The following is a 13028-nucleotide window of genomic DNA, read 5'->3' as shown; positions in this document are numbered from 1 at the left end:
CGACGCTGAACCTTACCCGGCAGTAAGACTCGCCCGGGCCCACAATTAACAAAAAACAAAAGACACAAACTACGTCTTACACTTTTCAGCCATGTTAGTATTTAATATCATTTCACAGTATATCATAAGAAATGTGAACTTAAACATGGACCCTCAAAAGCCTTTAGTCGTTTTAACGTGTACACCTGTCTCAAGACATAGAGTGTGTAGCCTTAAGAATAAATGTGTACAATAACCTGTGCATCTAAAACGTGTACATTATATCTTGCAATAAGCATCCTGGTCAACTTCAAATCTTAACAATGTTAATATAACAATGTGCCAAATGTTCAACTACGTTTTATTATTCTATTAGTACTGCGCTGACTTTCAAACATGATTCATGTCTAAACAGGTGCAAATATGATAGAAACGTTACAAAATGATGAAAAAACAGTACTTCTAAGAAATTGAGGTGAATAGTCTAACTATTTTGTTGATTCCCATTAAGCACGAATTTTTTTAAGCAAATGTTACTCTATTATGGACAAATCTAAACATTAATTTAACAGTTTGACCCGCTAACTCTGACGTTTCTATGCTAGGTACGATCTTGAGCGAGTCACTCCTCCTTGTTCTTGTCCACAAGTTCCCTCTGCAACTTCTGCTCATAAGCGGTTCCGGAATACTCGTCAGCCTGCAAAACAACAAGCCGGAATGAGACCAAGATGTTCCAACGGTGAGCATACAGGTATGTACCCATATGACCGTGCCCTCTATACCTGTACACACACGCCTGTAACCTCTATAACTGTAACAGTGTACCCGATACATGTACCTGTATACGTGGACTCTCTTTACCTGTAACCTCTATACCTGTACCCTTGAATTGCCCCCCCCCCCCTGTACCTGAGCCCCGGCACCTATGCATGTACCCCTACACCCTTACCTAGAACTATGGCTGTATCCTCTATACCTGTATCCTCTATACGTGATACCTTTATCCCCACAGACGCGCGGACCACCATTACTCATGTGAATCATGACATGAGCAGAAAAATGACCCTCAAAATTGTTAAATCTTGAAAGATGGAAGTCGTTGTACCTTTTTGCCATTCTTGTAGCAGTGGAATATAGGGACGGAGCTGATGTCACAGTGACTAGCGGTCTCCTAGAAAATGTAGACATGTTTGTATGCTGTAAGCTGCATATGATACTATAGCACATTAGTATGTGCCAGTTTAAGCTGCATATGATACTATAGCACATTAGAATGTGCCAGTCAAAGACAGCTTGTTGGGTCCCCTCACACAACTAGGAGGGAGCCCTACTCTGTAATCGTTAACAGTGATGGGTTCTTTACTGTGCATGGGGTTCAAAGCTTCTTTCTAAACGTGAGTACAGCATCATCCAATATTTGGATTTGATGGCCAAGGCCAAAGCATGTTAAAAATTGAATTTGCTTTGAGGCCTGAACGGATACTTACGCCATTCTTATCGACGTCCAGCTTAGCAAAGATGACGTCAGAGTTATGCGCAGCCACATCCTGAAAAAAACATGGTAAAGAAAACACAAATAATGTGAAGTAAACACAAACATGGTTATGTAAACACAAACATGTAAAGTAAATACAAACAGGATGAAGAAAACACAAACATGGTGAAGACACAAACTGGTAGCAGAAGTTCAAGACTAAGCCTTTAGTGTGCAGCTATGCGTTATTTTAGCAATTAATGTGTCAACTAGTAATCCATGACAGTACTGAGTCTTCGAATTGTCGATCGGAAACAAGATGGCGACTGGAAGGTACATGTATGTGAAAATAAGCTAGTTCACCATTCCGAGGACGCATGCGCAGCAACATGACTTGTGGGTAGGTGTGGGTACCGGTACAGGTCAAAAGGATCAGGTGTGAATTTCTGCCCATCTTCATCCTCTAATAGGTCAAAGATCTGGTCCACCATCCAGTCACCGAATTTTCAGGTCCGTTTTTTCTGGATCGGTCCAATAAGAAAACCATACTTGTGGGTAATATTTCAAAGGTGCCCATGAGACATAAACAAATCTACGCCTGGGACATTGTTTCGCAAATCGAGAAAATGGTCAAGGCGGGAACTGTTTGCAAGTCTGGGACCTTGCGCATGCGTATTTAAAAATGGCTGTTGAACGAGCTCACCCCAAGACAGTGGGACAAAAAAACCTACCTCAAACACATTCACCATCATCCTGCAGAGTCCGGACCATTCGGCTGAGAAGTACACCACCACCAGCTTTTCATTGCTGTCAGCCAGGAGTGCATCAAACTCGTCCTGTAAGAGTCAAGTCTCGCGTTAAACACACTAAGGTTCTTCATTCACATCGTGTTTGAAATGCATATGCTTAAAGATCTGAACATTTATTGAAGATGGAAATTTCATAATCGAGGTTACACTGTCGCCACATTTCACTCAGCTTGATCAAAATCATTCTTAAAAGAAATTGATTTTTTTTCTAGAGGAGGTAATCTTTATTATCGTGTGCATGAATTACACGGTTGTGGTTACACTTTTGAATACTTCGATGCTAGACGCATTACATTGGCCAATAGTGCTTTCTTTGGACAGACAACTCTTCTCAGAAATTTTTCACTTAAAATTCTCGCCAATAATTTGGTCCCCTGTGATATAAAGTGGCCCCGTACAACCAGTGCGACTGCCTACGTCAGCAGCGACTCATTCATCATGCAAGCGTATCATGTTGGCATAGACTCTGCAAACCGCTTTCTCTATAGTCTACATGTAGGCCAGAAGACTGCCGTAAGAATAACAAAATTGCATGGTCGCATTTTCCACAAAAAAAGTTTTCTTCAATGATAAGATACATGAAACATCTGTATTAACAGCACGGTAGATGGTTTACCAGGCAATTTGCCTTTGTTGTAAGATATTTTTACTGGTAACTATGTTCACATTACATCCTGGAAACCGCCTAAACCTAGCCTTGCACACCTTCAAGCGTAGTTAACATGTATACGAGCTTATCCAATGAAAATGGCCTCTACCAAAGATTTCCACTCCACTGCATACAGTTTGAGGGCAAACGAAGTTTTGAACCATTTCGATTTTGGATTGACAACCGTACAGAACCTGCGTCTGTTGGTCTGAAGTGTAAATGTAGAAATACGGCTTGTGCTTTGAACGTGTTGAAAAACACTACGTTTTGCATGTAGCAAAATTCTGTGAAAAATCGAAAGGCTGGAAAGAGGACAAACCTGTATATTCATGAGTATGCAGCAATAAATTCATTCCTGCCAATAGCAACCGTTTTAGAAAAGTAGTACAGTAGAAGCCAGTGATATCTCTACAGACATGTCACCTACCTTGGTGTTGATATCTCTGACCATCGACGGCATCGTGGCGGTTGTGTCGGAGAAAGTCCGGTAGCAGGTTGAAGCTGTCGTGTGAAGACTGTGGTGCCAAGCAGAAGAATGCTTGTCTTTTTTGTAGTCTGTTTGCGGTCAGCAGTAGACTACATCATTAATGCCCCATTGTCTGTTAAAAACAAGTTATTCGAGTCCTGTGTCAAACCTATCTTACTTTATGGGTCGGAGATTTGGGGTTCTTTCAAAAGTTCAAAATCTTGCCCAATCGAATCCGTTCATCTAAAATTCTGTAAACAATCCCTCAATGTCAGCTAGTAATCTTGCTGCACGGGCTGAATTAGGAGGTACCCCTTACACTTGGAGGCCTCCCTAAACGCCATTAAGTTTTTCACCAGAGTCTGCTTGAATGTGCCGGCTGATAGTCTCCAGGCAGACGCACTTTTATGTCAATTAGAATTAGATGCTTTAGGTAGTAAATGTTGGGCTTCCGGTGTGCGGAAAACTTTAGAAGAATGCGGTTATGCCTTTGTTGGCATTCTCCACACTCAATTGTTTCAAAAGTGCCCTCAATCATCTCCGCTATTCAACAGCGTTTAAAGGACATCTACTTTCAGACATTCTTACGCGAAATCCATAATGACAACAAAAGCAAATACGCAAAGAACAAATTACGCTCATACAGACTGTTCAACTCCACCTATAACGAAGAAGAGTATCTTAAAATTCCGAACGAACGACAAAGATCTATTATCACCAAACTACGAATCAGCTGCCACAAACTTCGTGTTGAATCAGGGAGGCACAACCGCACACCTCTGGAGCAAAGAATCTGTCAATTCTGTAACCTGAACAAGGTCGAAGATGAATCTCACTTTCTATTAGATTGTAGTTTATATAGTAATGATAGAAGTATTCTTTTTAGCTATATTATAGGAAAGTTTCCTCGCTTTGAATCTATGTCTAGTGTTGAAAAATTCATTTTTCTTATGAGCTTTGATCAAACGACATTATACAAACACATCTCAAGCTACATATCTAACATTACTAAGAAACGAGAAGAAGCCGAACAAATGTATTAGAGTTGTTTTAGAATCTATGTTTTAGTTTAGTCTTAGAAACCATGTTTACTGCATTACTACCCTTTGTATCTATATGCCTGTACTTAGCCCGATAGGGCATGAATGTGCAATAAAGGCTATTACTATTAATGAATTGAATTGAATGAAGACCTTTATTGTACAGTTTTGCCCAACCGAGCTAAGTACAGGTCACAACAAGTCAAGATATATACATATAAAAGTATCACAAATCTAGTCTAACACAAAAGTTCGGCTTCTTCTCGCTTCTTGGTAATAGTGAAAATGTAGGACTGTATGGGTTTCGCTATGGTCGGTTTGTCAAAACGCATGAGAAATATAAATTTGTCAGTGCTACTCATGTGTCTAAAATGAGGGAATCTACTTTCTATATAACTAAATAGAGTATTTCTATCATTGACATACATATCGCAATCAACTGTGAAGTGCACTTCATCTTCTACCATGTTTGAGGTACAAAATTGGCAGACTCTTTGTTCTAGAGGAGTGCGGTTGTGCCTTCCTGATTCAATTCGCAGTCGGTGGCAACTGATTCTTAGTTTAGCAATGGTTATTAGGGTAGTTCTGTGCCGAATGTTTGTTATTTTCAAGTACTGCTCTTCATTGTATGTGGATTTTAGTAATCTGTACGTTCGGAGTTTGTTTTTCGCACCTAAACCTTTATTATCATTATGAATGTTGGTTAGAAAATTCTGGAAATAAATATCCTTCAGTCGTTGGTGGATAGCAGAAATTAGGTGGGATGCGTTTGGATCTGTTGACTCATGGGCTTGCCAAACAAAAGGGTAACCACACTCCTCCAAAGTTTTGCGAACACCAGATGATTGACCACCAGTCCCACGACAATGATACCTCCATGACAAAAGCAACGTCAAATAATTTGCTTGCTGCAAAAGACACCTCCCACCATGTAAAATTCACGAGTCTCATTGATAATAACTTTATTGCAAATTCATGCCAGAAGGCTAATTGCAAGTATACACGAGAATACAATAATGATAAAAATAATGGTAGACTATAGAATACAGTAATGAAATGAACGTCAAGCGAAATAAAATCCATCTAGTACTACAGTAGAAGCCGCTTAATTGCACGGCCTATTTACCAGTGAATTTCGTGCAATTATCCGGCTGGTGCAATGATGCGAAGTTATCCAGCCGGACCGCATCGGTTTGGGATTTTGGGATTCCGTGCAGTTAACAGTGTGGTTTAATCCGTTGCGTAATTAACTTTTCTAAAACGGTTCTATTGGCTGGAATTGATTTAATGTTGCATACTCAGGAATATACAGGGTTGTCCTCTTTCCAGCCTTTCGATCTTTCACAGAAAATACCCTGGCCTCGATTGGCAATACGTTCCGAGTCCAGTCCCAAACCGTTTTTTCGCTGTCATGTACGGCATATTTGTGGCTTTTATCGTTTCCGAACTAAGTATAGACAAATTACGTACCACTTTACTGAATTTATTTGATTGTGTATGCAAAGCAAGCGTCGGTGGTCTCAAAAGCACAATGAAATTCGTAACAAATGTGAATTTGCAGATACATTTGTATCTTGCAAAAGTCTTGACAACCTCTCAGTAAATACTACTGATTGATTACCGATGTTGCCAATCAACATAGTTGCTGTCCCCAAACTACTGTTGTCTGTCCACTGATTAACAAATGGCGGGCCAAGATCGGCCGATAACTAGACATGAAACGCCCACAACACAAAGATACATTGACGTGAGTAGACAACTATATCAGCTGAAATGTTATCACATACAATCAATCATCCAATAATTACTATTGCAGGGCGCAAGCCATTTCTTCATTCCTTCATCCGTGAAACTAACGAACTGTTTACAAATAAGGCTGTTTTAGATCTACACGTACATAACATTAAGTAGAGTTCCACGATCTCACACCTTCGCCAAATTATTCTAAACTTAACGACTAAATTATCATCTCATCGATCATGGAAATAAGGTTCTCATTTGACTTGAACAATTTACATTAGTAGATAATCTCCAGGCAAATAATACAGAAGTAGACAATCACTGCCTGTCCCAAGAGGTACCCACCATTCAAACATCACGACCACAGCATGTCCAGAACTCGAGACATCAAAACCACAAGTTGCGCTGAAGTACGGTAACGAGGCACCCCTAGGTAACCCAAATGCATACACAACAAAATGAATTCATTCGAGCAGTTCATCTTTATCAAGGTAGGTCGGAAAAGACAAAATGCGCCTGGAATGTGTCCTTACACCATGGAGCAAAACTTTCTATGGGACTTTCTTTCGGAATGTATTGCCAATTGAGGCCTTAGTAAACCCATAACATAACACATAATTTACAATGCACAACAGTAAAGCAGAGACAGCATTTTTCAAACTCTAGTATATGTATATTTTATTAAAGAAAGCAACAAACAATAAGACAGCACAGAGGATGAATATTCATGTGTTTGTAACATCTATGGGGACCAGCAATTTTACAGGATGGAAGGTGCCTTCGGCAAGAAGTAAATTAGTCTAGATTCCCCTTGTTAGTAAAATAGCATTGCCAGAGGGCGCTTATCAATCATGTAGTCTACTTGTGTGCATAAAAAGGCGGCTTTCCTCCTGTTGGCACCAGAATCTTCACACGAAAGCTCCAACCCGCTGCCCGAATCTCTCCAACTTTGCTGCCACGATGGTGCGAGAAATCAACACAAAGGTAGGTGTACTAGCGGTAGTTAACTTCACAGATATGTACCAAGAGACCAGGCTCTTCACTGTTGTCAACCTCAAATCGAAATGGTTAAAAACTATTTTTTTCATTAAACTCTCGTGGAGTGGAAGTCTTCTTTACCAGATAGTTGTGAACAACGCTTGGAGATCTATAAGGTTAGGTTTAGGTGAATATAGCTGCAATTGCCCCTCCCAATGTTACACGATCCATTGCAGCAAACAATCTGCCCGTAACTTTTGTTCCATGTAAGGAATTTATGGCCACATTTCTGTCGTTGGGTTGACTGGCATGTTGCAACAGATTGACGTAGATAGATGCAGAATGTTGGGGCGAAGGGGCACTGATTACGGTTTACAGTAACAATGAAGATAAAGAAGATAAAGTTTGTTTAAATCCTCCCCGCACCATATGGTACATCGGGCGGCGCCCATTTCCGTTTCACGCAGCCAGTTGCAGGGTCACGTAGCTTCCTACAATCACTACAGCAGGGGGCTAGTCCATTAGCAGTGGTTTGACCGCTCAATTACTTCTTTATATTCTTTTCCAAATGATGAATGCTAAAAAGAGAGTCTTTGGTATGACTCGGCTGGGATCGAACTCACAACCTACCGAATATAAGGCGACAGCCCCACCCACTTCTTGCTCGCGTTACCTGTTGGTTCTTGCATAGAAGAAGTGCATGGTAGGCAGAAACTTTGCAGTTATGATACTTTTGCAAGTTGAATGGCTGTACGGGACCACAGTATATCTCAGGGGATCGAATTAGTGCTGAGCTTTGGTAAAAATCGTCAGGAATCAAATGAACATGGCAATTTGTAAAAGGAGTCGTCTGTCCAAAGAAAGCCCGAACGGCCAATTTGCACCATTTGTTTAACCCACAGGGGTAACATGGTTACGCAAGGACAGACGTCCAGGGATTTTCATAAGGTTCTCAACAACTTAATAGACGCAAAAACTTAATACAAGTAAAGGAAGCCTATGCACCATATCCACATAGCATGTGCAAAGCTGCGGTTTGCACTACTATCCCACATTAATGCTAATTTTTATGTGGCTTCCAGAAGCAGAATGAATCTTGGATACTTGGATACGTACTTAATCCTATACTACCGGTAGAGTTAAGTAAAATGAATTATTCTGAGCAGGGAGGTTGAAAAGAAAAAAAAGGTAAAAAAAACAAGTTTTCAACCTCGTTGTTCTGAGTAAAGGAATGAGCGGAATGTTATAATTAGGTGACAGTTTAGCTTTGAGTCATGCTGAAATATATAATCTTTTTTAGCATATGCATCAGAAGTACAATATGAATGAAGACCTTTAGTGGGTTTAACGCATGAGACAGAAGAACTTTATTGCACGACAATTGTACGTGATACAATGTATGGCAACAACTATTGCACAAAGTACAAAATAGAGGTATAGGATAAAGCTTAACAACCTAATTAACATAACAATAAGGGCTAACATAATTCTTTGATATAGTTTTACAATGGAATAGGCTAATCATTATTTTCGGCATTCTTTCTAATAGCAGAGCAGTCCTTGATATTTTGCTAATTTTTGCATTATGGGGGTTCTGATATCTAAAGATGTCAAATATGTTGTAGCATCAAGTCTCTTGAAATCTGTTTATTTTTATTTATTTATTTATTTCACACACGCAAACTTACGCGAGCTGCAGCTTTCCTGAATTGAGTATGGTTTGTTACATTGGGTATCATAAAAAACACGGCATGAACATATACAAATGCAGGTTATATTACAAACGATCGGCAAGTAAACAGCCGGAAGGCCAGCAAGACACCTATCAACATTGCTAAGCAATTGAGTAATTATACAGTCTTAAAGCTGTGTGCATGAAAGACCTTCTCAGCCTTTCAGTTCTGGCCTTTGGTACAAGTTGTGGTTCCTCAGCTGCCTGTCTGAGGCTGTGGCTATTTGGGCGACACGAGATCACGAAGCGTTTACTTGATTTGAGAAATGTGAATAATTGACTTAACGTGACCCTTGCAGGCCGAGTTTGATGCCCTCCTGGCTGAGAGTAATGACAAGCTGGTGGTGGTGGACTTCTGGGCCCAGTGGTGTGCACCCTGTAGGACGATGGCGCCTGTGTTTGAGGTAGGGCTTGGATTCTCACAACTACCGGTCACAGGATCCCCATCTTGTTTCCGACATGATAACTAAGTAAGGTTTTGTTCCAAATTCATGCCCATGGGGCTAATTGCAAGTGAACAAAATCAAATACATGAAGTGGTAAATAATCTAAATTCTAAGTACAAAGATTAACTTATTGTATGTACACATAGAATTAATAATATAGAATACGATTCTAAACCTACATTACTATTGCGGGATTTGACTTCTTATTTGAAAACAGTTGAAAATGAAATGTCGCAGAGAGAGCGCGACGAGAGCGCCGTTCTAGTGGAAAGGGGGATTTGCCGACAATTCGCAGGCTGCAATTTTACCATAGATTCCTAGTCGACGCTTTAATTGCTTAATACCACAGCCGAGATGCGCAGTGAACGTACTCTCACAGTAGATGGTGATGGGGAAAAATCATGACCTTTTCATTATCGTGGCCGTCTTTTTCTGTCAGCTATCCCTCCAAAGACGGCATAAAAGGAAAAGGTCACGAATCTCTCCATCAACCTCTGCTTGGAGAGCACAATGACAGCCCACCTTAGACTTAGGTCAGATCGCACAAAAGGGCAACTACTTCGATACCAACACTGTAAGCAATCTAAAAAAAGTGACTTCTTGGCATGAATAGTGATCAATGATACCAACAAACCATGTCACCTACCCACAGCTTTCTAACGACAAGTACAATGATTTTCCTGACGACAAGTACATTGAATACGACACAAATCGAGGGAGAAGTCCACGCAAACTGGTCACTTGTAGCTGTTGTTGACGAAACTTATTTTTTCTTAATGATTATATTTTCTTCGGCAAATTTGTGTTTTCTTCATCATCAGCATGTCTGTGTTTTTTTTACCCCGTTTGTATTTTCTACATGTTAACTTTGTGTTTCCTTCAGGAACTGGCCAATGGGAACCCTGATGTCATCTTTGCTAAGGTGAACGTCAGTGTGAATATGGTAAGTATATGTTTTGGTATTCAATTTTTGACACGTTTTGGCCTTGAAATCCACTTACCCAGATATGCTGATCCCGTATTTAAAAAAAGAGCCAAATTTCAAGTACGATATTCAGTCACTGATGGAACTGCCTGAAACGTCTGTCCGGTTGTTTTTAAAACGTACCAGTTGTTTAAGTTACTTCTGAGAATCTAATTACCTGGGTGTCCAACCTTCATCTGCTGCCAAAGCAAAATAAAGAAACCACAGCACTTACCGATCAGAATGAAGGCCTAACCCAGTGTGAGTGAATCCGATCTATCAATTTAGCCTAAAGTATTTTGTACTTCATAATGTATATAGTAAAGTGGACTCATTCCTCAGCTAACCGACATATCGCACCACAGTCATCCTTCAGTGAGCCTCATAGTTCTGGAGCCTCATAGTTCAAGTGTCTCAACTTTATTCAGCCCGCGGCCAATACTTCATACTGTGTAAGGCACCAGGTCTGCGTACATGATGTAAAAAACATTCAAATAGAATTACCCAGAATCCAGGATCAGCTTTTACTCAAATTTATTTTTAGACTAGAGCAGACACCTGTTTTTACATTGTTTGAATCTCATGTTTACCTGCAATTAACCCACGAGCAAGAATTTGCAATAACCTTTATTAATTATTCCTTGCTGTAGGAGACTGCTCAAGCCTCCGACATCAGGAGCATCCCTGCATTTCACTTCTACAAGAACGGAGAAAAGGTAGGACGATTTCCATGTACCGGCCCCGGTTTAGCTACTAGTTTTGGGAATGTTTACCAAAGTTGTGGAGATCCCGAAATTGTCCCCAATTTCGCAAAGATGTTTTTTAACTAAGGGTTCTGATTGCAATTGTTTGCGGAGATTTGATTGCTAGCTATAAGAAATGTGCATAGTACATGTACCAGTAGGAAAAGTGTGTCCGGTGGCCTGGGGTCTGCAACAGAGTTTAGCCTATCTCGACTGAAAGCTGAAGCGTCATGCTATAGGGTTACATGTATGGGGGGGGGGGTAGGATACAAGCATGGGGTACAAGTGCACTTGTACATAACCTTTATAGAGCTACATATATAGGGGTATAGCCCAGGTACAGATATAGAAGGGACATGTACAGGCATAGGGTTACAGGTGGGGAGGGGGAAGTGGTACAGGTGTGCAAGGAACATATGCATCTTGAAGTAATTTTGGTTTCTTCTTTTGCAGGTTGACTCGGTCCAAGGATCCGTCCCTAAATCAGAATTGGAGACACTTGTGGCCAACAATAAGTAATGGCTCACCCAAGATTTTGCCCAGAAATATCAGAATTTTGCGGGGCTAACTAATACTTTTGGTCATCATGGTTCAGGTGCAGGCATAGTAGAATAACATTTGATTAGAACAGTTGTGCTTAGAAATGTATGTAGTGAGCCGCATTCTCTGTGGATATGAGACAATAAATTCACAGAACTCATGCCAATAAGAGCCTTCTTTACGTATCATTTGCATTGTAATGAGAAAATACTACCTGGCTTGTTGTCAAGGACCTCAAGATTTGAAAGCTTCTTTGAAATCCTGTTTAATTTGCAGTTAACTGCCTACTTTATACCATGGCCATAGTCCTTGGTTTTGTACAATAACTGATCAATTGCAACTTGTGACAACCTGCATTATACGTTGATATTTGGCGTCTCCCCTAAGACAGAGTAGATACTAGACAGACTAATATGAATTTCCTGTGCAGATGCGGATATCTCATAACCCTCACACACATATATATAGAGCATAGAAGTGTCAAAAGGATCTTTTTAGGTGCGTTTGTAACATGATTGAATTGCTAAGGGTTCGGATGTACGTCTACTTGGTGTCGGTAAAACAATGGAAATCTGAACTTGGGCTCACGACATGTAGGTAAAGCGATTTATCTTTACCTTGGATCTTTACCTTGAACCATAGCCAGTAGGTACCCTTCTTCTGGGTAATGTCAGGCTTTTTAAAAATTTTTGTCGGTGAATAATCAGCTATATTAATACTATACGTTAACTGATAGGTAAAGACTACTAAAGTCAATAATTGGAAGCAAAAAGAAGACGCAAAGCGCGATTTATATCAAAACTTTAATTTCCACTGTAATTTCTTGAAAACATGAATTGTCATATGAAAGCCCCAATAGTACTTACATATAATACATATTTTACAGCGCATATCAAACTCCTGTTCTCTTTCTTATGTACATTGCACCGTGGTCTTCGCAAAAGTAAAAGAGAAAGACTCATAGCTCGTACCGCTTACCACAGATAATTTCAAATGAGATCAGTCCACCCCGTGGTGTATACTAACCAACGTGCACGTATCATTCAAACCAGACCGCTCTAGAATAAAATCGTCTCCACCCCAGCAAACAGAAATAAACGTCTGTATTTCTTTTCATTCCTGTATCAAAGAGCATCACGTCTCCAATCTAAAATAGAGATCTGAGAGACGATTTTGCATAACAGTTGTGGTCTACTCACAGCTGACCTTAGTTTTTTGGGCCAAATATATATTTTCTACTCTTCTGAACTGAATCCACATATCCTTGGACGGTGAGTATAGGACTGTTCCTACTACACGTGGTTCTAAATGTTTGCAAGTTTTCCTTGGCAAAACTACCCTTTCACCAATATAAGTCACTCCGCCTAAGTCATCTAACAGAAAGGTACCTACCTACGCCGAAGGCGACAGAATAGCGTTGTGTCACAAACCTGATCAACAGCACAAACCCGTAGCACACTTCGATATG

General features: G+C 40.2%; 2 protein-coding genes across 2 annotated transcripts; one reads left to right on the top strand and one right to left on the bottom strand.

Moving 5' to 3' along the window:
* Window positions 1-76: 76 nt before the first annotated feature.
* Window positions 77-3482, bottom strand: LOC118410377 (thioredoxin-like). Its single transcript, XM_035812067.1, has 5 exons — window positions 3339-3482; window positions 2185-2289; window positions 1467-1526; window positions 1085-1150; window positions 77-676 (listed from the first exon to the last, which is right to left on the bottom strand). Exons 1-5 carry the CDS (start codon window positions 3369-3371, stop codon window positions 602-604), a joined length of 339 nt encoding a protein of 112 aa, XP_035667960.1. The 5' UTR covers window positions 3372-3482; the 3' UTR covers window positions 77-601.
* Window positions 3483-7033: 3551 nt separating this feature from the next.
* Window positions 7034-12654, top strand: LOC118410378 (thioredoxin-like). Its single transcript, XM_035812068.1, has 5 exons — window positions 7034-7141; window positions 9167-9271; window positions 10197-10256; window positions 10928-10993; window positions 11474-12654. The coding sequence occupies exons 1-5, from the start codon at window positions 7118-7120 to the stop codon at window positions 11537-11539; spliced, it is 321 nt and encodes a 106-aa protein (XP_035667961.1). The 5' UTR covers window positions 7034-7117; the 3' UTR covers window positions 11540-12654.
* Window positions 12655-13028: the final 374 nt, after the last annotated feature.

This window comes from Branchiostoma floridae, chromosome 2 (genome assembly GCF_000003815.2).
Source record: "Branchiostoma floridae strain S238N-H82 chromosome 2, Bfl_VNyyK, whole genome shotgun sequence".
Classification (NCBI taxonomy): Eukaryota; Metazoa; Chordata; class Leptocardii; order Amphioxiformes; family Branchiostomatidae; genus Branchiostoma; species Branchiostoma floridae.
The sequence above is the reverse complement of the archived record's forward strand: the minus strand, read 5'-3'. Positions and strand labels throughout refer to the sequence as shown.